The following is a 22,898-nucleotide window of genomic DNA, read 5'->3' as shown; positions in this document are numbered from 1 at the left end:
TCAAATCACTCTTACTGGACTCAAGCCTCTATGAACGTCAACCAGTGTGAAACCCCTTCTTAAAACATGTAGCTCCCAAGAGCATTGCCTCCCCCACCAAGTCCCAAGCCCCATGTCGGAAACCCTTCAGATCTGCTTGTATATTGTGGAAATGGATCCTTTGTCAGTTGTTTCATTCGTTATTATTCTCTCCCATTCTGAGGGCTGTCTTTTCACCTTGCTTATCGTTTTCTGTGCAAAAGCATTTAAGTTTAATCAGGTCCCACTTGTTTGCTTTTGTTTTTATTTCCCGTGAATCTAGGAGGTGGGTCATGGAGGATCTCGCTTTGATTTATGTCATCAAGGGTTCTGTTTGTGTTTTCCTCCAAGGTTTTCAGTTTCTGGTGTTACATCTAGGTCTGCCCTTTTTTCCTCTGCATCAAGAATTGCTTGTGTATCTGTGCCTTTTAAACTTCAAATCCTTTTCGGAACAGGTTGAGGCACGGGCATTGTCAAGGAGGATGCTCTTCCTTCCCCTGTTCCCTCCAAGTGTCCCCCGTTGCCAGGGCCTCCACAGCACCTGTCCGAAGTAGTGCGCTACTGTTACTACTGCGCAGGGTAGTTACTGTGCAGGGCCGCGGGCCTGGCCCCGCCAACGGGCGCCTCCTGGAAAACAGGACTGGCGGGAGCTGGCTGGAGCTGGCGCCGAGTCCGCAGCCACTCTCGGACCTGGGCGCGTGGCCACGTCCGCAGGCAGACGGGGCCCCGCGCGCCGGACGGCGCGTGCGCGCTCTTTGATTGGCCGGAGGAGCCGGCGCCTGAGCCAATGGGAGCGCGCCTTGTTGTCAGGCGCGCAGCCGGCCGGCGCGGGGGGTCTGGCCACAAGGGCGGTTGCTGTGGAGACGCCTGGTGAGCCCTTGGGCGACGGGGTTGTGGCGGCCCGGGGTTGGGGCGCGACTCTGAGGGCCGGGGTGGGGGCGGAAGCCTGAGGTGCGGCGGGCGCGGGGCCCGGTTGGGCTGGCGCCCGGGCTCCCCGCGAGGAGACCGAGGCCGGGAGCCGGAGCGGCCCGACGGGGGCCTCTAGTCAGCTCCCTGCCCAGCCTGGCGGCCTGATACTGGGGGCTCCGCCTAGGGCCAGCGGTCGCGGCGGGGCACCGCGGCGGGAGCCGCCGCCCGGACGGCGGTCGCGGCGCAGGGCCCCAAGCTGACCCCCAGTCTCGCGTCCTTCCACTTCACCTTCGCGGCGGCGCTGCGTGGTGAGCGCCCCTCGCGGGTGGAAACCGAGGCCGAGAGGAGGCGCGGCCGCCGATGTCCCGAGCCCCCGGCGCCCCCCGTGGCCCGGCGGCTCCAGGCTCCGGGCCGACCCTGGGCCCGATCGAGTCTCCGCACCGCGGCGCGGGGCGCTGCGCAGGCGGCTCTGAGGCCCCTCGCTTCTGGGGCGCCTGGGTCACTGCAGGGCGTGCTGTGTGTGTGTGTGTGGCTTACACGCGGCTGGGCTTCCCTCCGTGTGACCCTTCTCTTGGTTGTTGCTCAGTCGTGTCCGACACTTTGCGACCCCATGGACTGCAGCACGCCAGGCCTCCCTGTCCATCACCAACTCCCGGAGCTTGCTCAAATGTATGTCCATCGAGTCGGTGATGGCATCCAGCCATCTCATCCTCTGTTGTCCCCTTCTCCCAACTTAAATCTTTCCCAGCATCACGGTCTTTTCCTGTGAGCCGGCCCCTCTTTGTTTTTTATATTATTGTTATGTCTTGTGACTATAATGTGTATACTTCTAATGATATAAGTACTTGGTGGCTCTACATTGTCTAGTACTGCGGACACAGCCAAAGACAGTAGGCAAGAGAGGGGCAGTGTTTCCATAACATTTTATTTAAGGACACCGAAGTTTGAGTCTTACGTAAGTTTTATGTAGTTTTCGTGTGTCCCGAAGTTTTTCAACCATTTGAAAATGTAGAAATCATTGTTTGCTCACTAGCCCACTGTTTTGATATAGCCCAAGAGCAGAGAATGGTTTTTACATTTTTAAATGGTTGAAAAGCAAACTCAAATTAGGTCCGTCGTCCCCCACCACCCCCCATCCCTAAGACTGGGAATGCAGGATCATATGGTAGCTCTATTTTTAGTGTTTTAAGGAACCTCCATATTGTTCTCCATAGTGGCTGCACCAGTTTACATTCCCACCAACAGGGTAAGAGGATTTCCTTTTCTCCATGCCCTCCAGCATTTGTTGTTTGTAGACTTTCTAATGATGGCCATTCTGATTGGTGTGAGGTGATGCCTCATTGTAGTTTTGATTTGCATTTCTCTAATAATTTGAAAACTAAGGTCATGGCATCTGGTCCCATCAGTTCATGGCAAATAGACGGGGAAACAATGGAAACAGTGAGAGGCTTTATTTTTGGGGGCTCCAAAATCACTGCAGATGGTGACTGCAGCCACGAAATTAAAAGACACTTGTTCCTTGGAAGAAAAGCTATGACCAACCTAGACAGCATATTAAAAAGCAGAGACATTACTTTGCCAACAAAGGTCCGTCTAGTCAAAGCTGTGGTTTTTCCAGTAGTCATGTATGGTTGTGAGAGCTGGACTATAAAGAAAGCTGTGCGCCGAAGAATTGATGCTTTTGAACTGTGGTGTTGAAGAAGACTCTTGAAGTCCCTTGCACTGCAAGGAAATCCAACCAGTCCATCCTAAAGGCATTCAGTCCTGAATATTCATTGGAAGGACTGATGTTGAAGCTGAAACTCCAATACTTTGATTCGAAGAACTGACTCATTGGGAAAGACCCTGATGCTGGGAAAGATTGAAGGCAGGAGGAGAGGGGGACGACAGAGGATGAGACGGCTGGATGACATCACCGACTCTATGGACATGAGTTTGAGCAAGCTCCGGTAGTTGGTGATGAACAGGGAAGTCTGGCGTGTTGCAGTCCATGGGGTTGCAAAGAGTCGGACATGACTGAGCAACTGAACTGACTGAATAATGAGTGATGTTAAACATATTTTCATCTGTCTTGTGCATGCTTAGTCACATCCGACTCTTTTTGACCCCATGGACTGCAGCATGCCAGGCTCCTCTTTCCATGGGGATTTTTCAGGCAGGAATACTAAAGTGGGTCACCATGCCCTCCTCCAGTGGATCTTCCCAGCCCAGGGATGTAACCCAGGTCTCCTGCATTGCAGGCGGATTCTTCACCATCTGAGCCACCAGGGAATCCCCATGTGTCTTTTGGCCATCTGCATTTTTATTTTTGGATGTGCTGGGTCTTCGTTGCTATGTGGACTTTTCTCTCATTAGGGTGAACCAAGGCTCCTTTCTGTTTGCTGTGTGCAGGCTTCTCACTGTGGCGGCTTCTCTTGTTTTGGAGCATGTGCTCTGGGGTGCCTGGGCTTCAGTAGTTGCAAGTTGAGGACTCCATAGCGCAGGCTCAGTAGTTTTGGCATACGGGCTTAGTTGCCCCATGGCTTGTGGCCTCTTCCCCTACCAAGGATTGAACCTGTGTCCCCTGTTTTGGAAGCATGGAGTCTTAACCACTGGACTGTATGTCAGGGAAGTCCTGTATGTCTTCTTTGGAGGAATGTCTGTTTAGAGCTTATGCCTATTTTTTGATTGTGTGTTTGTTTTTTTGATATTGAGCTGTGTGAGCTGTGTTTGTATATTTTGGAAATTAATTCATTGTCAGTTGCAGCATTTGCAAATATTTTCTCCCATTCTGTAGGTTGTCTTTTAAACTACACTTAGACTTAGTGGAAAGTTGCAACAATGATACAATGAGTTTCCAAATGTTTCTTACCCTGCTTCCCTAACTTTAACATCTTATATAATCCTAGTGCAATTGTCAATAAAAGGAAACTCATACTGATACAGTATTATTAACTGTCACTTTTCTACATAGTCACAACCCTAGTTCTTATTCAGTGTTTTATTAACTTCTTGACCTTGCTACTTTTTGTCTGATATTGCTCAATTTAGGCTTGTCTGCTGTTTTCTCATGATAAGAGTGAAGTTATGCATTTTAAGCCAAAATAACACAAACATGTTCTACCTGTGGGGTAAGATTTTAGAAATGTTCATATTCTGAATACTTTATTTATCACTATGAACATATTCTGTTACCTCTATAGATTTTGTGGAGACAGGCATAGGTATTCCACCAATCAAGTTATCTTTTATTTGGCCACATGAAATGCCCATATCTCCCTTATGTGTCCACTGAATTGGTAGGTATGTTATATTCCCAAATAAGATGCGTATAAAGTTCCTAGAATTCGAAGAAAAAATGTCAGTGTTCTCCCAAATACACTTGGATGCCAGGCTCTATGAGGTTAAATCCTTGGATGATTTTCCTATTGATGCAAAAATAAATAGTTGGATTTTAAAAGATCTGTGTTCTGGACGATAAATAATCCCTTTGCATGTGCTATGGTTTCTCCTTTTCTCTTGCTCCCTACCACGTGCCCCCACCCCCACCCCGCCCCCTCCCTCTGACTGTTTGCTGGTCGCAGTGTCCAGCACAGTGTAGTTTATGGTGAAGCCACTGTTTCCAGTTAATCAGCAGCATGCGTTGCTTGTAAATGTGGAAGCCAGGAGATGAAATGGCTATCAACCTAGTGGGGTTGTGTCTTCCTTGTCTGTGCAGAAGACTGTGCTTTTTTCCTTCCTTATAAGAGCCCTTGGAGAAGCCAGAGCCCGTGTGGAAGTCATGGCTGTGAGCTCTGTTGGCAGGAGCCGTGGTCATTTTGTTTTATACCAGTAGAGCACGCATTCAGTCCCTGACAAGGCTCAGTTATACCGCCTGCTGGGCCCACGCGGGGCTCTGTGGTGACCCCCGGTTGGGCCGTTTCCAGGCGCCTTGCTCTGCCCTCCCTGGAGCGTTTGGTGGTGCTGCATCTTCATCCCATCCCTCAGGCTGGAGCCCCATGTTCCCCGGCACCCTGCTGCTCCCTGAAGGCCCCTGAGGGCCCAGTTCTGTGGGTTTCCTCCTGGGACGTGCCCCCTGCACCCCGCTGCCTTAGTCAGGCTCCTGCCCTGTCTCCTTTATCAGACCTCACAGAGCCGTGAGTGTGGGTGTGTGCACACATCTGGTACCCAGCACCACCGTCCTCACCCCAGCAAGGAGCCCTGTTCCCGGCAGGAGTCACCCCCATCCGTCCCTCTCCCCCGGCCCCGCCTCCTTCCTGCTTCTGTGACCTCGTGGAGTCTGGACGGTGCACATAAATGGAATCAGCAGTCTGTGGCCTTGGTCTTCTTTTAATGGCTGCGTTCTCAAGGTTCATCCAGGTGGTAGCAAGTGTAGTCTGTCTTATGACTGAATAATCATCCATTGGCTGCATGGACATACCACGTTTTCTGTATCTGTCAGTTGACAGAGATTTGAGTTGTCCCCACCTTTAATCTGTCATGAATGATGCTGCTGTGAACATTCATGGGCGAGTGTTGGTGTGGACATGTTTTCCTTTCCCTTGGGAGTGGAATCTACCATTCTGAGCACCTGCCACTGCCAGTAGGTTTCGCTGTTTTTCACTCCCATCTGCAGGGCATGAGGGCCTGATTTCTGCACGTCCTCGCCAGTCCTCTCGTTTGTTGCAGATTTCACACTGGTCTGCCCACCTCTAAGCTTCTCCTTGATATTTCCCATAGTTTTTTCTTTTACATTTCCCTCCCGCCCTCCAGGCCCCGGTGTCCCCGCCTGCACCCCAGTGCTGTTCCTTCTGGGTCTTACCGCAGACCTTCCTCCTTCACATTCCCCCATCCCTGCGGGTGACTTGTTCTCTGTCTGCTGCCTGTGTTTCCATTTTATTCAACTTTTGAGGAAATCACTGTTTGTCGATCTACTGCGTGTGCTGAGCAGTGAGCCCTGGGGCGGTGTCAGGCTGTCTCCTCCGCGACCCCCGGGCCTTGTCCGTCCAGTGTGGGCGCCCAGCCCAAGGCCAGGGGCTCCCTAGGCGACAGACTGCAGAGCTGTCCTGTGGCTTTGGACCCAGGTTCCCTGTGGCCCGGCTCTTCCTGGACGCCCCCCCCAGCCTGTCCCGCTTCCTCCCCAGGAGCCGTGTGGGCTGGCCCTGCCCTGCTGCTGGGCGGCGCTGGAGGCTCTGCCGATGGTATGTGCTGGTGCTCCAGGGTGAGGGGTGGGTTCTTGGGTGGGCCCTGAAGGCCGTCCTTCGAGGGTGTGGGTGTCCGCCCTCCTGTGGGTGGTTGGCAGGGCCACGTCTCTGTGCCCCTGTCACTGGAGTCTGTTTTTCTGATGCCTGGGTCTTCTGCTGCGTCAGGCCATTGCTGGGTGTCCCCAGCCTGCCCCTTCTGTAGTGGCCACGTTCCCTAAGCAGGTTGGTGTGGGCCCTTCAGAATGTTCCGGTTCGCCTTTTCCCTGGGTGGTCACCTGTCACTCAGCCCCACAGCTGGGGAGGCTGCAGCTGTTTGAAGTGGACTGTGTTACAGAGAGCTGTGCGCCTTGTGGGTTACTGACGAGATGAGCCACCTTTCATCTGAAATCGGCTCTTCTCCCCCCTCATACCTCTGCCTCTAGATTCGAATTGCAGCCTTAAATGCCAGCTCCACTGTCGAAGACGATCATGAAGGAAGCTGTAAAAGTCACAAGACCCAGACGAAGGAGGCGCAGGTGTGTGGTCACGGCTCCTCTGCAGCTGGCCCTGGAGTCTCATTTCTCTCTTGGGGTCTGGGTTATTCGGGCTGGTGTGGCCACCCTCCCACAAGGTGTCAGCGCGGCTCCTGGAACCTCGGCCTTGCTCTGGCTGTGGCCTCGGCGTGCTGTCTGCCATTGCTCAGCCTCAGCTGAGCCCACGTTGCTCGCGTCCACCTGGGGGGCTGCTGAGCAGTGAGCCCCTGGAGGGCGGAGCCTCAGGACCATCTCCACCACAGCGAGTATGGGTCACCCAGCCTTGAGTGCAGCCCCCTCACACACTGTCGGCTTAAAACAACACACCTTTGTGCTCTCTAAAAATGTCTCCCGTCTTGGTTTTCAGGAAGCAGAGGCTTTTGCCTTGTACCACAAGGCCCTGGATCTGCAGAAGCATGACCGATTTGAGGAGTCCGCCAAGGCCTACCACGAGCTGCTGGAGGCGCGCCTGCTGCGGGAGGTGAGGCCTCGGGCTTTCCTGCCTGCGGAACGCCCTTCTCGCTGGGGTGCTCCGAGGCTGGGCGAGTCCGGAGAAGCACGTGGAACAGTTCTAGGGGCAGAGTGACAGCCCCAAATGCCAGCTGCCCCTCCTGCTAGGGCTTCACAGTCTACCAGGTGGGGGCGCTCTGTCCTCCTCACAGTGCGGCGGCGCTGCTGCGGATGGTCCAGGGCCTTCCGCTTAGTGAAGCACCAGAGCCGGAAGTGGTGTGGGGTGACCTGGGCGGCCAGCACACAAGTGCTGTAAACATCACCTTCTGGGCTTGGGCCCTCGGGTGTGACGGGCGTGCTGGAAGTGTCCTCTCCCTATCATTTGCTATCCGGATGGCCTGCAAACTGCCTCTCAGGGGTCTGGCCTTTCTTCTTTGTGTGCTCGGAGCTGGGGCGGGGGTGGAGGGGTCCTTGAAAGACCCCTGGGGCCATACTGTTTTCCAGTGGAGGGTGGTTCTGGACTGGCCCCCAGACCTGCACGGAGGCCAGGGGCCCTGCTGACCGCCCGCGGAGGCTTCAGGGCCTGGCTCTCACTTTGCGCCTCTCTGCCGCGTTCCCAGGCGGTTCCGTCTGGTGATGAGAAGGAGGGGCTGAAACACCCTGGGCTGATGCTGAAGTACTCCACGTACAAGAACCTGGCGCAGCTGGCTGCCCAGCGGGAGGACCTGGAGACGGCCATGGAGTTTTACCTGGAGGTGTGCCCCGTGGGTCTTTGGCAGCCCTTGGGGGCCGCGTGGCTCCCCTGTCATCCCTGGGCAGTCTGGGGGGCTGGGCCAGTGCTGTCCCCTCGGACGCCTGCTGGAGGTGAGGGGGTCGACTGAGCACGCGTATGCGGCCCTGCTTGCAGGCGGTCATGCTGGACTCCACAGACGTCAACCTCTGGTATAAGATTGGACACGTGGCCCTGAGGCTCATCCGGGTGCCCCTGGCTCGCCACGCGTTTGAGGAGGGGCTGCGGTGCAACCCTGACCACTGGCCCTGCCTGGACAACCTCATCACTGTCCTGTACACCCTCAGCGACTACACCAGTGAGTGGGGCGTGACTGAGTTCTCCTGCGAGCACTTCAGGAGGGAGGGTGGCTTGGCTGAGCTCGGGGCCAGCGCTGATGTGGAAGGGCTGGCTGTCTGCCCAGCGTTCAGGGGAAATGGAGATGTGTTTGCTTCCCCAGCATGCTCTGCTAGCTTTCTTCCTCAGTCGAGGTTTGCCGCTTGTGTTGTGATAGGAAGACAGGTTCCCTTCCGCCTTTCATCCCCTGCTCCCCCCACCCCGCTGCGTCCTGCCCCAGGCCTGCTCCTGGAATTTGCTGACAGGCGGCCTGGCGGCTGCAGCCTCACTCCCAATGCCAGAAGCTCACTTGTATCCTTCCCTCCTTGTGTAGAACAGCATGGCCGCTGGAAAGACCTGTGCCAGACAGAGCCCCCGTCTGCCTTGTGGTGGCGTCCCTCTGCCCTGCCTGGCCCTGGGGCAGAGGAGAAGGACTAGATGGGTTAGAAGAATGGAGGTTAGATTTAGGAGCTGGCTTTCCCAAAATCCTGTTATTCTGGCGGCCTGCATTCTGTAACAGGCCTGTTATTCTGGTGGCCTGCATTACCTGTAGAAGAGTGGCTCTGGCAGATTCCCCGGTGCTGTAGAATACCCTGCCTCTTCTACAGAGGGCCCTGCCTGGCCCTCTGCTCTGCAGGGGACACATGGCCCTCTGTGGCCGTCCCGAGGCAGGCGCTGACAGGGTTCTGGGTCTACTGGGCTGGATCCTCCTGGTGGCTGTGTGGGAGGGCCCCAGGCAGGACAGGGTGCAGGGGAGCTGGCCTCGGGCCCAGACGCGCACCAGCGCCCAGCCTGGGTGATGGTTTTGGCTGGGAGGCTGGCTCTGGCGGCTCTTCCTTCCCTTTCTAGGGGTGGCGGAGGCTGGGAGCTGGGCCCACACCCCTCCCTGGCTCCATGTGCTCGAGCCTGGCGGCAGGGGCCAGCTGCTGGGTCCCCAGAGCCAGCTCAGCCGCCCCTGCCCTGTGCAGGCCAGGCCCGCCTGTTTGGCCCCCTGCGCCGTCGGGCCTCCGCCGTCTGTCCTGTCCTCTGCACGTCTGACATCGCACGCTTGCACGTGGGGTCACCTCCACACGTGGGCCTCGTGTCCCCTCACGGGTGCGTGTGCTTCTGTGGCCGTCTGCCTGTCACCTGTTTCCCTGTTTCAACTCTGGCGTTTGCATCTTCCCTGACTGTCGGCTTCCTGGGGCCCGTCCTGGAGTTCGGGCGCCCCCTGGAGGCCCAGCCTTCAGTATCCTGCGGTCTCTGCATCCCAGCTCAGGCTCTGTGCTTGGCAAACCCAGGTCTTGAACAGAAGATGGCTTGGGGGACAGAGAGGTGTGTGTGCCTGTGAGGACCAATTGGCATGCCTGAGCTTAACCCCACGCAGAGCATGAGCCGCCCTTAGGTGGACCCTGAGCTGAGTCGGCGGGCCTCCCTTTGCTGTGGGCACATCAGCCCTGCTGCGGGCCCTCCCCCGGGAGACCCACTCTCCTTCAGTGGGTGGCTGGTGAGGCAGCCCGGCTCCGCCCTCCTTCCAGCCCTCTGCCTGGCTTCCAGGCCTCTGTCCTGGCTTTCCTCCCCTCTCCCCGCTCTGTTCTCCTCTGCTGATTCCTGATGGGAGTGCCTCGCATCCGCACTCAGGCTGGGGAGCTGGGCCGGGTCCTGGGCCGTCCAGTCCAGAGCAGAGCGAGCTGGCAGTCGTGCTCTGGTTTGTGGGCAGCTGGCCCCTGTAGGGTGGGTTTCTTGGGTCGAGGTTCTGTGTGTGATGCCCCCCCGTTCCCCAGAAAGGTTGCCCAGCCCATCCCCCTCCTCCCCGGCAGCCTCGGGGTTACTATTTTCAGAAATGGTTCCTGATTGGATGGGTCCAGGTGGTGTCTTGTCCTTGTTTTCCCGGTGTCTTTTGGCCCCCAGAGCAGGGACCCTTCCCTGGCATCACTGGCAAGGCCAGGGTGTCAGAGGCAGCCCAAGGTCACACCTATCTCTCTCTGCCAGCATGCCTGTACTTCATCTGCAAGGCCTTGGAGAAGGACTGCTGCTACAGCAAGGGGCTGGTGCTCAAGGAGAAGATCTTCCAGGAGCAGCCGTGCCTCCGCCAGGACTCCCTCCACATGTTCCTCAAGTGGTAGGTCCCTCACGGTCTGCCCTGCCCGCGCCTCTCCTTCAGTCATTCAGGGCTGCCTCTGTCCACCTCGCTGCCCGCCTTCCCCTTTCCAAGGCGGGGCTTTCCGTACTGCCTGGCCTGCCTCTGACCCACCCTGCCTGCCTCTGGGATGGGGCCCGTGCTCAGTAGCGTCGTCTCTGAGGCCCTTTGCAGCCTGACCACCCAGTCCTCCTGCCCCCTCCCCGGGAGGAGAGCAGTCCTGGGCCCGCAGGCTCTGGGCTGGCCCTGCTGGCCCTGCTGGCCTTGCCCTGGCTCCCAGCACCCTCATGGGAGTCCCCACCTCTCCCTGGCCCACTCGCCTGGCTCTTTCGTGTTCTGGCTCCCAGGTCCCCCCTCAGCAGCTGTCCAAGCTCGGGTTGCCTCCCTCACCACTGCTCCCGCCCATGGTATCAACTTGGCCCTGGGAGTTTTCCATTGGGGGTTAGTGGTCAGTTGTCCCAGTGTTTATCCCTCAGGAGACTGCATCTCTTGTTCCCATCTGTCCTGAGGGGACTGCCCTTCTTTGGGTAGGTGGGTGATGAGCCCTTGAGTGCAGGGGAGCCCTGCAGGGAGGGGCCTCTGCTGGCAGAGGTGTATCCATGGGAAGCATGCTGGGCTTCAAGGTCCCACCCTTGCTGCTGATTTCCATCGGCTTTGGTGAGCTTGGCTGGTCTGAGGGCTATTTTTGGATGGACAGTATGGGATAGTTAAATCCTTACAAACTTTTCAGCAAGGAATGAGAGCAGCATGTGATTTTTCTGCCATCAGTGTGGTCCTGCTAATGCAGATGAAGACCTGTTGCCCAGTTGTGAACAGATTAAAGGGCATTAGTCATGCAGTGTACATGGGTATTAAGAATGCTAATTACTGCCCTTTTCAGCCCAAGTGGCAATTTTATTTGTGGAAGAATTAATGCAGATTACAGGGTGCTCACTGCACGCCCGTGGGCAGGATTTGCGCCGTGGCTCTGATGTGCCCTGGTCATGCCTCTGTCCCTCGCACTCTCAGTGACATGTCCATCCACGAGGTGTCAGTGAGCGCGGCCGAGTCGCAGGCCATCGTGGACGAGGCCCTGGGGCTGCGGAGGAGGCGGCAGGCGCTGACGGTGCGCGAGAAGGAGCCGGACCTGAAGCTGGTGCAGCCCATCCCCTTCCTCACGTAGGTTGTCCAGGGTGCCAGGCGGCTGCAGGGCCCTGCATGGGCGGGGACACGGGGCACACAGGCAGGTGACCGCTGCCGGGAGCCCCTCTGTCCATGCTTTCCTTGATCTGCCACCTGCCACGCTCCCGTCAGCCCCTCTCACCGCCCACCCGAGGGGAGACGGGAAGGTGGACAGGGGCCATCTGGGCTCTGAGGGGCTAAGGGTGAGTGGGGAGCCCACCGCAGGGCCTGGCGTCCTGCTCGCAAGTCCACACTCATGACGGGGTCATGCTGCTGCGTGGGTGGGAGAGGGTTTAGGGCCAGAGCTGGAGTCCAGGGAGGAGTGGGCATGGGTCAGGCAGAGGGAAGCCTGTGCAAAGGCCCTGCAGTGTGTGAGGCGTGGTTTTGTTTGCAGAACTGAAGGAAGCTATGCAGGTGAGGGTGTGGGGGCGCGGGGCAGTGAGGTCGGGCAGGCAGCACCGTGCGACAGGTGGAGGCCTTGGACTTTAGTCTGAGGGCCTGGCAAGCTGTTCAGGGACCGGTGGGTGGGTACCTTATGCCACCCTGCGTCATGCCACAGCACAGCCTGGCAGCACAACACGTGATGACACAGAGTGCAGAGCAGCAGACCGCGTGCCGCGGAGGCCCTGCTGCCCCTCACCACACACAGCACGCAGCACGGCCTGCTCACGGCAAGACTCCCAAGTTCTCCATTTGCACGCGGCAGGCTCCAGCCCAGGAGCTGTTGAGCCCCTTTGGAGCACATCCCTGTCAGTAGCCGTCTCCCAGGAAATCACACAGGTGGCCACAGGGCAAGGCCACTGGGCGGTAAAGACAGGACCTTGCTCAGATGGCGTTACCGCGTGAGCCCACGGCTGCCCCTGCCTGCCGGGGCCGAGATGTCTTGGGGCTCCTGCAGGGCGTGTGGAGGGTGTGGGCTCCGCCCCAGCTCCAGCAGCTCCACCTCAGCGGTCCTGCACCCCGGCCCCCCGCCCTCGTGGGCACGGCGGGCTGGGCTCAGGGCCCCCCGTGGTGGGTGCTGAGCCCTGTGGTGACCTGCTCCCTGCAGCTGGAAGTGCCTCGGCGAGAGCCTGCTGGCCACGTACCGCCACCTCACCACCTGCGAGCCCCCGCGGCCTAGCCTGGGCAAGAGGATCGACCTGTCTGACTATCAGGACCCCGGACAGCGCCCCGCGTCCCCGGAGGAGGCGCCCGTCAGCGTGCTCCAGCCACGCCCCGCCAGCGCCAGCCCCGCTGCCTCTGCGGCGGAGCCCCTGCTGTCGTTCGCCCCCGTGCCCGCGGCCAGCTTCCCAGTGCACAGCCCCAGCCTGCTGGAGACGGGCGTCCCCACTGGTGAGCGGGCCCCAGGCTGGGCTTCAGGGGGCCCCGTCTGCTGAGTGGCAGAGAGTTGGCGCACCCTGCCCTCCGAAGGCCGGGTCCTGTGCCGCCCGGCCGCGCAGGAGCGCTCCGGGCTGCTGGCCGGCCTCCCTCCACAGTGGGGCCCTGGGTGCTGGGTTGGTCTTGGGGACAGCTGCTCAGGCCCCACTGCACGTGAGCTGTGGCCTGGCGGGTCCCTCTGCTGGCTCTGCTCTGGCCTGCCCCTGCCCCGCCCGCTGTGCTGCTGGGCGCTGACACTCCCAGCTTAAGCAGCAGCCAGCAGTCCCCGCCGTCTGTGGTCATGTCCCTTGGAATGGCATTGCTGATTTTTATCATCATCGGAGCCTTCCAAAAAGAACTTCGACCAAAGCTTCTAAGCCTTTCCTAGATTTCTGTGTCGCTGATAAAGCCTATGTGGCAGCTAAAGAAGGTTCTGAATGAACATGTATGTGGTGGTTTCTAACTTTTTAACTTCATCACGAGTGACACCTGTCTGCTACGAATCATGTGACCCTCTTGCCTGCATCCTGTCACTGGGCCCTGGTCTAGGGCAGAGTCAGGGTCCCTGCTGCTTGCTTAGCCCCCTCCCAGGACAGCCAGTGGGGGAGCTTTGACCCTCAGACCCTGGCATTCTGTAGCTTCGGAAAGTAGTCTTGAGGCCTGGCCTGTGGGTGAGAAAGGGGTGAGATTAAGGGATTTGAAATGGCCTTTTCTCAGGATCTTTTTTGCTAGAGGGGACAGGAGATTTCTTGAATGTCTGAGAAGCTGCAAGTAAAGTATGCAAGCCGGTTATAAAAGGACTGAGCGCCTTGAGGTGCGTTTCCATGGCCCAACTCTCCTAAGCGTTCAACTTGCTCTCTTTCTAAAGGTGATGTCTCCGGGGGAGATAAATCCAAGAAAGGGGTGAAGCGGAAGAAGATTTCCGAGGAGAGCGGGGAGACAGCGAAGCGGCGGTCTGCCCGCGTCCGAAACACCAAGTGCAAGAAGGAGGAGAAGGTGGACTTCCAGGAGCTGCTGCTGAAGTTCCTGCCGTCCAGGTGCGGTGCTCTGCGTCTCAGCAGAGAAAGCACACAGCCTCCCACCTCCCTCCCGCCTCCCCGTGGGCGCCTCCTCTGCCCCTGGACTGGGGCCGCTGCTCTCGCCTCGTGCCTGGGCCTCCTGTTGTCCAGGCACAGATGCCAGGATAGCCCGTGGGAGGGGCCCGTGGGAGGCGACGTGCCTGCTTGGCTTCTCCGGGCTCCGCAGAGTCCCTGGAGCTTGAGAAAGTAGATGGCGGGTTTGGGAGTCGTCCCCTGTTTCTTGGCTTCCTCAGAGAAGCCTCCCAGGAGGAGATGGGCCCGGCACCTGGGGAAGGGGGTCTGCGCCCCTATGCTCGTCCCTTGGGTCTTCTCCAGCCCCTGTGTCTTGCCCTGTCCCCTACGTCAGACGCTTTGGGGCCTCAATGTCTGCGTTCTCCCGGGTTACGCTGCTAGACTTCCTACCGCCCTTGCCCGAGCGCAGAGAGCAGACGGGTTCTCTCTGCCCGCCGACATTTGAGGGCACGTCTTCTGAGCCGGGGTGTCCTTTCCCGTGCCCTGTGTCTTTGTATCTTTGAGACTACACTGTTTTCTCCCTTCCGTGGTCCTGCAGTCTGGGAGTTGGGCATGTGTCCGTGAGCATCCTTCTCGGATGCTGAGCTGGTGTCTGGCTCCTGACAGTTGGCTCCAGGGTGGCACATCCAGGCCCATGAGGGGAGCGCAGCCAGGAGCTTTCGGTGGCTTGTGGCTCTCTCTGGCCACAGGATGCTGTTTTCCTAGTTTCCTGCCTTTCTGTTTCTGTGGGGAGAGGGAGGTGCCCGAGTGGAGCTGTTCTCAGTGTGAGCAGGACGTGGGCTCTTGGTGGCTTCCTCCCAAGCCGCCCCTCTGCGAGCAGGCCTCCCAGTGGGGCCACCTCAAGGAGGTGCTGGGCGCCTCAGGGCCACCCCCCACAACCCCTGCCCCCCGCTGCCCCGCCCCGGTCCTTGGTGCCCCGCCCCGCTGCTGGGGAATGGTGTCTTCCTTCTCTTTTATCTTTGTTTCAACTGCTGGTTTCCTGTGTGGCTTTCACGTCAGCTTCCTCGAATGGCTGGGCAGGGGCACACAGTGGCTTGCTGGGCGCGGTTCCCAGAGGGGGCGGGCAGTGCATTTGTGCAGCACAAGGTCGGGAGGCATCACCTGTCCATCCTTGGGGGGGCGGCGGGGACAACTAAAAGCGGAGTCCCTGGGGGGTCTGCCGGGAGAGGCCCCCTCTCCCCCGAGCCCAGAGCACTGTGAGGAGTCGTGGAGGTGCCACCTGCCCCCCACTCTCTCCTTACCCCCCAGCCGGCTTTGGCTTCAGCATGTGGAGGCTGGGCCAACCGCCGTCCAGGCAGAGTCCTGCGGCCGCTGTCTCCAGCTCCCTGTGGGCATCAGTCCCTGTGTGGGCCCCTTCTGTGTTTCCCACCTGAAGGTCAGCTTCCTGTGGGCAGCTGTCGCTGCAATCCCGGCTGTATTCCGACCTCGGCCTGATGCCTGGTGACCACCTGATGGGATGCGTGAAGGCAGGGCACGGGCCACAAAAGGCCGGAGAGGCGGAGCCCCCCTGCCTGGGGCCAGCCGGGCCGGCGTGGGACTGTGTGCCAGGGCCTGTGTGGGTCTGCTGTGTTCCCTGCAGGTTGAGAAAGCTGGACCCTGAGGAGGAAGACGACCCCTTTAACAGCTACGAAGTCCCGCCAGAGGCCAGGCTGGAGAGCTTCCCCAGCGCGGGGCCCCACAGGCTGTCTGACTCGGCCACGTTCATGGAGTCCGGTAGGAGCGGGCGCCGCGGGCACTGCTGGGGGGTGGGCCAGGGCTGGCAGGCTCCATCCCACCTGAGCTCTGAGGTCAGCCGGGTGAGGGCGCTGGACCGTCCTGGCGCAGGCCTTGCTGGTCGAATGGTTCGTCTCAGTTGGGTGTGGCTGAGCGCTGGGTGCTGTGCTGACACGTGAGACCCTACTCTCCTGGGCCCTGGAGGTTCAGTCAGGGGCACCCTCAGCTGTGGGGAGCTCGGGCTCTCCACACTGGTGCCCTCCTCTCCCGAAGAAGGCAGGCCTGGCGTGGAGGTCCCCCGTTGCGTCAGGTCCCCCTCACGTTGGGTACCCCCTCGCGTCCCCCCCCTCACGTCGGGTCCCCCCTCGCATCGGGTCCCCCCACGTCAGATGGCCCCCCCTCACGTCAGGGTCCCCCTCACGTCGGGTCCCTCTCAGATGGCCCTCCTTCACGTTGAGGCCTCTCTCATGTTGGGGCAGCCCCACATCACGTCGCCCCCCCGACCCCTCGCGTCGGGTCCCCCATCGCTTCGGGTCCTCCTTATGTCGGGGTCCTCCACACGTCGGGTCCCCCCTCGCCTCAGGTCCCTCTCACGTCAGATGGCCCTCCTGTCAGATGGGCCTCCCTCACGTCGAGTCCCCCTCATGTCAGGGTCCTCCACATGTCAGGTCCCCCCTCGCACCGGGTCCCCTTCATGTCATGCTGCCCCGTCCCACGCCGGGTCCTCCCTCACGTTGGGTCCCCCCTCACGTTGGGTCCCCCTCTTCGTGTTGGGTTCCCCCTCGCGTCGGGTCCCCCTCACGTTGGGGTCCTCCGCACGTCGGGTCCCCCCTCGCACCAGGTTCCCCTTATGTCATGTTGCCCCGTCCCACGTCAGGTCCTCCCTCACATCGTGTCCCCCACCTCACGTCGGGTCCCCCTCACGTTGGGTCCCCCTCACGTCGGGTCCCCCTCTTCACGTCGGGTCTCACCTCACATTGGGCCCCCCTCACGTCGTGTCCCCCACCTCACGTTGGGTCCCCCTCTTCATGTCGGGTCCCCCTCACGTTGGGTTCCCCTCTTTGTGTCGGGTCCCGCCTCACGTTGGGTCCCCCTCTTCACGTCGGGTCCCCCTCACGCTGAGTCCCCCTCTTTGTGTCGGGTCCCGCCTCACGCTGGGTCCCCCTCTTCACGTCGGGTCCCCCTCACGCTGGGTCCCCCCTTCACGTCGGGTCCCCCTCACGCTGGGTCCCCCTCTTCACGTCGGGTTCCCCTCACGCTGGGTCCCCCTCTTCACGTCGGGTCCCCCTCACGCTGAGTCCCCCTCTTTGTGTCGGGTCCCGCCTCACGCTGGGTCCCCCTCTTCACGTCGGGTCCCCCTCACGCTGGGTCCCCCCTTCACGTCGGGTCCCCCTCACGCTGGGTCCCCCTCTTCACGTCGGGTTCCCCTCACGCTGGGTCCCCCTCTTCACGTCGGGTCCCCCTCACGCTGGGTCCCCCTCTTTGTGTCGGGCCCCCTCACATTGGGTCCCCCTCTTCACGTCGGGTCCCCCTCACGCTGAGTCCCCCTCTTTGTGTCGGGTCCCCCCTCACGTTGGGTCCCCCTCTTCATATCGGATCCCCCTCACGCTGAGTCCCCCTCTTTGTGTCGGGTCCCCCTCACACTGAGTCCCCCTCTTTGTGTCGGGTCCCCCCTCACATTGGGTCCCCCTCTTCACGTCGGGTCCCCCTCACGCTGGGCCCCCTCTTTGTGTCGGGTCCCCCCTCACGTTGGGTCCCCCTCTTCACATTGGATCCCCCTCACGTTGGGGCCCCCTGTTCACGTCGGGTCCCCCTCTGTGTCGGGCCCCCTCACGTCGGGCCCCTCCTCCGGCAGAGAAGCAGGACGTGCACGCCTTCCTGCTGGGGAACCTGAGCAACGGGGGCATCCTGGAGCTGATGATGCGCTTCCTGAAGAGCATGGGCCGCAGGTTCCTGCTGCGCTGGCCGCCCGGCCTGGCGGAGGTCGTGCTCAGCACCTACCACAGCTGGCGGCGGCACAGTGCCAGCCTGCCCAACCCGCTGCTCAGGGACTGCAGCGGCCGGCACATCCAGGTGGGCCTCCCGGGGGAGGGCGGCTGCTCCTCGGGGCGCGCCGGGGGCGTCCAGGGCCTCGGGGTGGAGGAGCCCTGGGCTCACAGTGCTCAGGGCTGTGTGGGCCCCTGCTGGGACACTCCTGGGACTGCCCCCCGGCAGCGTCTGCCTGGGCCTGCTCTCCTCGGGCAGGGTGGAGCGGCGGGAGGGGCTGAGCTTTGGTCCCCGGACAGACAGCTTGGTCACTTCTCAGCTGTGCCCCCTTGGCTGGGCCCGCGCCTCCTTACTGCTGGCCCTCAGCTTCCTGGTGCACGGAGAAGTGTGCACCCACCCCCGGCGCTGTCAGGGCTGAGGGCCTGCGCTCGGCACGTGGCAGGGCCACCTTTTGCACGGGACGGTCCCAAGGACTGGAGGCGGGGGGCGTCTCACTGGTTTCCCGAGTCCGTCCCAGGGAGATCCATCTGTCTGTCCTTAGATTCCAGCAGGTAGTCACTGGTTATCACTCTCAGCGTGGAAAGTACATAGAGGGGAAAGTGGTGTCCCTGTCAAACTAGGGTCTAGTTGAGGCTCCTTCTGTCTCCACCCTCGGCCCCTGGGACCCGTCGCTGACCCCCCACACCCGTCCTGCAGGAGATGATGCTGATGTCCCTCTCCTGCATGGAGCTGCAGCTGGACCAGTGGCTGCTGACCAAGGGCCGGAGCTCTGCAGGTAGGCTGCCTTCCATGTTCCATGGGGGCCCATTTTCTGGAGAAGGCAGGAGGCAGGGACTGAGTCACTCCTGCGGGGGCACATTTCCTAGGTCGACTTGTCAGGCCCTGGGTCTCTGAGAAGTGGCTGGGCCCCATGGGAGCCACCCACCTGCTTGTAACTTGGGATGAGATGCTGTGGCATCTCCATTTCCTCAGTTCATCACCGGACACTTTGCATGTCCCCAAATACGCTCAACTCAGTCTGCTTGCTGAGGGCCGTGAGCCCCAGGGTTTCTGCATCCCTGCTGGGCCTGTTTGGCTCGGACACTGGCCACTTGGGGCCGTGGGGCTCCGAGGGCCCAGGGCCTCAGGGAGCAGGAGAGCATCTGGGCCCCACTCACGAGGTTGACTCCTTCCGGCCTGACGGTTTTCAGTGTCTCCTCGGAACTGCCCCGCAGGCGTGGTGAATGGCAGGTTCGGACCCGACTTCCCAGGGGCCCACTTCCTGGGGGACCTCCTGCAGCTGTCCTTTGCCTCATCCCAGCGGGACCTGTTTGAGGATGGGTGGCTGGAGTTTGTGGTCCGCGTGTACTGGTTGAAGGCTCGATTCCTGGCGCTGCAGGTTGGTCTGGGGGCGGCTGCGTGGGGAGGAAGCCCAGGCGCCCAGCAAGGAGGGGAGGGGCTGATCACGTGATGGAGCGTGTCTGTGTGCACCCGTGACGGCACCTGGGCGCTGGGCTCAGCATGAGGAAGCGGGGTGTGGGGGGCAGCCTTCAGGGTCCTGGGACCAGTGTGCCCGCCACCCACCTAGCCCCAGCACCGGGAGGGTCTCATGGGCCCCACCGACCCAGGGAGGTTGCCTCGCAGCCTTGGCCCTGTGCTTGTGTTTCCCGAGAAAGTCGTCTAGAGGACTGGGGTGGGCTGGCTGACCCCCAGCCCCTTGCACAGCGTGGCCCCCTGCAGTCGGTTCTGGAGTGGGGAGGCCCGGTCGAGTCCCAGCTCTGCCACCTTCGCCTGCGCTCTGGACAGATGCTGGGCCGCGCTCCCCCACCACAGGGTCACAGTGCTCCCCCGAGAGCTGTGGTGTGAGCCGTTCGTCCGTTCGTCCATTCAGCAGACACGTGCTGAGCCCCCACTCTGGCCAGCCACTGTGTGGGGGGTGGTGGGAACTGGCCACACCCACCCCACGGTGCCCCCCGCGTGGGGCTCGGGAGGCAGGCCCTGGCGAGTGCAGTGAGTGCCCCTCCTCCGCCCAGGGAGACATGGAGCAGGCCCTGGAGAACTACGACGTCTGCACGGAGCTGCTGCAGGGCGCGGCCGCCTCAGGCGCCGAGCGGGGGGGCGTGGTCGTCCGCCTGCCCAACCTGCACAACGACTCGGTGGTCTCTCTGGAGGAGGTGAGCAGAGCGCCCTGAGCGGTGCCTTCCCGTCAGAGGCCTGCCCTGTCCCTGTGGGCTGGGAGACGGGCCAGCGGCCAAGCAGGGCGGCAGGGGCCCGGTGGAGGCAGCCCTGGTGTTCAGGGTGTTCAGCCCTGGCGGAGCACCCACTGGGGGCTGGGGGCTGGAAACGGGGCTGTCTGCTGGGGGTGGGGAGGGCTCTTGCTTGGCTGCCAGGCCCTTGTGTGGGGGCAGCTCCAGCAGGATGAGGGGAACGCCACAGAAGCAGACCAGCACTGCTCTGGCCCTGGGGCAGTCAGTGGGCCGAAGTTCTCATCCCGCCCTCTGTGCAGCCCGGCCCTGCCCGCAGCTCCACATCTGTGACACGGCCACCTGTGTGGGTGGCCAGTGGGCCCTGCAGTCGCTAAGGGCCAGGCCCGGGGCAGTGGCCTGCTGCCTGTGCCCGCAGGCCTCCTGGAGCAGAGGGCTCCAGGGGGTGGTGGTAGGTGCCAGCCTCTGGCCTGGGCTCGCGTGGCCTCTGCAGCCTCATACCCCGGCCCAGGGGTCTGGGTTGCTGAAGCATGACCTGGAGGCTGGCTAACTGTTTTGGCGTACTCTGTCTGGAGCCTGTGCTTCTGAGGTAGATGTGTTTTTTGGTGTATTTGTGGTTCGAAGACTGGAATGCTTTGAGCCTCACAGAAATGCTGTCTGTAAAGCAGTCGCTTGCTGTGAATGCCCCTCGTCTGGGTCTGATAAGGGCAGAACCTTGGCCGCTTCAGGGGGCCCGTGACAGCTTGGTGAGCCAGTGATCCTGGGCCTTTTCCAGATTGACAAGAACCTGCGGTCGCTGGAGCGGTGCCAGTCTCTGGAGGAGACCCAGCGGCTGTACGAGGCCGGCGACCACCGCGCGGTCGTGCGCCTGCTGCGCCCCACCTTGTGTCCCAGCGGATTCGACCGCGCCAAGCACCTGGAGTTCATGACGTCCGTGCCCGAGAGGCCGGCCCAGCTGCTGCTGCTGCAGGTGCATGCCCCGCCTCACCCTGCCCTCTGTTTCCCCTGAGGGAAGCGGAGCAAAATCCTCCCCTCGGCTCCGGGCCAAGGTGGTCAGAAGGTGGGGGGAAGGGGTGCTGCTGGGGTCAAGGGAACCCCCGCCTTTGGCTCTGAACCTTGCGTGGCTAGTCGGGCTCAGCCATCCATTCACCTGATGGTCCGTCTGCCTTTTTTTGCTTTGTATTTCCTTTTTTTCTAAAGGCATTTTTCTATTTTATTGCTTGGACTTCTTCTTTTACTGGTTTTAAAATTAACTGGTATTTTTGCCACCACTTCTTAATGTCTTCTGCTTCTGTTAGGTCCGTACCATTTCTGTCCTTTATTGAGCCCATCTTTGCATGAAATGTTCCCTTGGTGTGTCTAATTTGCTTGAAGAGATCTCTAGTCTTTCCCATTCTGTTGTTTTCCTCTATTTCTTTGCACTGATCACTGAGAAAAGCTTTTTTATCTCTCCTGGCTATTCTTTGGAACTCTGCATTCAGATGGGAGTATCTTTCCTTTTCTCCTTTGCTTTTCACTTCTCTTCTTTTCACAGCTATTTGTAAGGCCTCCTCAGACAACCATTTTGCCAATTTGCATTTCTTTTCCATAGGGATGGTCTTGATCAATGTCTCCTGTACAGTGTCACAAACCTCCGTCCATAGTTCATCAGGCACTCTGTCTATCAGGTCTAGTCCCTTAAATCTATTGCTCACTTCCACTATATAGTCATAAGGGATTTGATTTAGGTCATACCTGAATGGTCTAGTGGTTTTCCCTACTTTGTTCAATTTAAGTCTGAATTTGGCAATAAGGAGTTCGTGATCTGAACCACAGTTAGCTCCTGGTCTTGTTTTTGCTGACTGTATAGAGCTGCTCTATCTTTGGCTGCAAAGAATATAATCAATCTGATTTCAGTGTTGACCATCTGGTGATGTCCGTGTGTAGAGTCTTCTCTTGTGTTGTTGGAAGAGGGTGTTTGCTATGACAGTGCGTTCTCTTGGCAAAACTCTATTAGCCTTTGCCCTGCTTCATTCTGTACTCCAAGGCCAAACTTGCCTATTACTCCAGGTGTTTCCTATACTCCAGGTGTATAAAACTAGATAAAATATCTGTACAACAACAGCAACAACAGAAGCACAGTAAGGTGAACAGCCCTGGAGGGTCGCGCTGTTGAAGGAAAGGAGCAGGTGTGGTGGGTGAGGCCTGTGTGCCCTCTCGACCCCCTTCCCGACCCCGTCCGTCTTCTGCAGCTGAGCCCACTCCCACCCCTGGTGCCCGGGGGCCAGCTGGGCAGGGCGTCTGCTGGGCTGGGCATTCCTGCATCTCATCCCAGGGCGGGGATGCTCACCCTTGCCCCAGAGGCCTGCCGTGGGGCCTCACGAGCTTGTGCATGCGGGCGTCCTGCCTGGCGAGTGGGCATCGAGGACGATGCCCGGGGCGTGCTGGGCGGTGTGGGCCGGGCTGGTAGCCCGTCCCTCAAACTCGTTACCTCTCTGGGGCATTCCACTTGGGTTTGGGAAGGGAGCCCCAGCTTCTCTCAGGCTTCTTGAACTGGAAAACAGGTAAGAGGTGTGGCTGGGAGCAAGTGGACCTGGAGGGGAGGCAGGGGCTGAGGAGGAGGGGAGAGGAGGTCAGGCAGCCCTACGTGAGGACCGTGGAGGAGCTGTGATGACCTCATTGCCCACGCTGGGGGTAGGGGACAGCTGAATGTGTCCAGGGAGAGGCCAGCCCAGTGGCTCAGGCAGTCTTGCTCTGTGGTGGAGCTTCTGGGTGAGAGGACAGCCCCCCTCCCCCACCCCGCCCACTGCCCCGGAGGGGTGGGTACCTGCTGAGGAGGCACCACGCCGTGCTGGGCCTGAGACAGGGCCGACCGGCTGCCAGGGGAGCTGCTGCTTGTGCAGGAGTGGCCTGATCTTTGCTCGGCTTCCTGTTGGCAGATGTGTTTTCTTATTGATTTGGAATGCTTTTTATATATTAAAGGTCTCAACCTTTCCCTCCTCAAATGCTCTTGTCAGTTTTTTGTCTGATTTTAAATTGCAGCTTGTGTTTTCTTTGACATAAAGAAGTTTTGAATTTTTAGCACATGAAATCTCTTAATGTTTTCAGATGGTGGTAAATTTGTTCATTACGCTTACAAAGCCTTTCCAAGGCT

The 22,898-nt window shown here is 59.8% G+C and overlaps 1 protein-coding gene across 5 annotated transcripts in view; it reads left to right on the top strand.

Moving 5' to 3' along the window:
- Window positions 1–815: 815 nt before the first annotated feature.
- CABIN1 (calcineurin binding protein 1) overlaps window positions 816–22,898 on the top strand; it is a 70,020-nt gene continuing 47,937 nt past the window's right edge. For 2 of the 5 annotated variants that reach the window (XM_065905032.1, XM_065905028.1), the window contains exons 1-16: window positions 816–888; window positions 6,030–6,086; window positions 6,512–6,604; window positions 6,969–7,082; window positions 7,672–7,806; window positions 7,959–8,139; window positions 10,128–10,257; window positions 11,284–11,433; window positions 12,485–12,768; window positions 13,661–13,829; window positions 15,463–15,596; window positions 17,452–17,669; window positions 18,279–18,357; window positions 18,773–18,960; window positions 19,595–19,735; window positions 20,541–20,735. In XM_065905032.1, coding sequence (XP_065761104.1) covers window positions 6,084–6,086; window positions 6,512–6,604; window positions 6,969–7,082; window positions 7,672–7,806; window positions 7,959–8,139; window positions 10,128–10,257; window positions 11,284–11,433; window positions 12,485–12,768; window positions 13,661–13,829; window positions 15,463–15,596; window positions 17,452–17,669; window positions 18,279–18,357; window positions 18,773–18,960; window positions 19,595–19,735; window positions 20,541–20,735 — 2,214 coding nt within the window. In that variant the 5' untranslated portion in view covers window positions 816–888; window positions 6,030–6,083. Of the gene's footprint in view, window positions 889–1,215; window positions 1,236–5,969; window positions 6,087–6,511; window positions 6,605–6,968; window positions 7,083–7,671; window positions 7,807–7,958; window positions 8,140–10,127; window positions 10,258–11,283; window positions 11,434–12,484; window positions 12,769–13,660; window positions 13,830–15,462; window positions 15,597–17,451; window positions 17,670–18,278; window positions 18,358–18,772; window positions 18,961–19,594; window positions 19,736–20,540; window positions 20,736–22,898 lie in introns of those variants that run through there. The other 3 variants (XM_065905031.1, XM_065905029.1, XM_065905030.1) reach the window with 3 other exon arrangements.

The sequence above is a fragment of the Muntiacus reevesi genome, chromosome 13, assembly GCF_963930625.1.
Source record: "Muntiacus reevesi chromosome 13, mMunRee1.1, whole genome shotgun sequence".
Taxonomy (NCBI): Eukaryota; Metazoa; Chordata; class Mammalia; order Artiodactyla; family Cervidae; genus Muntiacus; species Muntiacus reevesi.
This window is presented reverse-complemented; position numbering and strand designations above follow the sequence as displayed.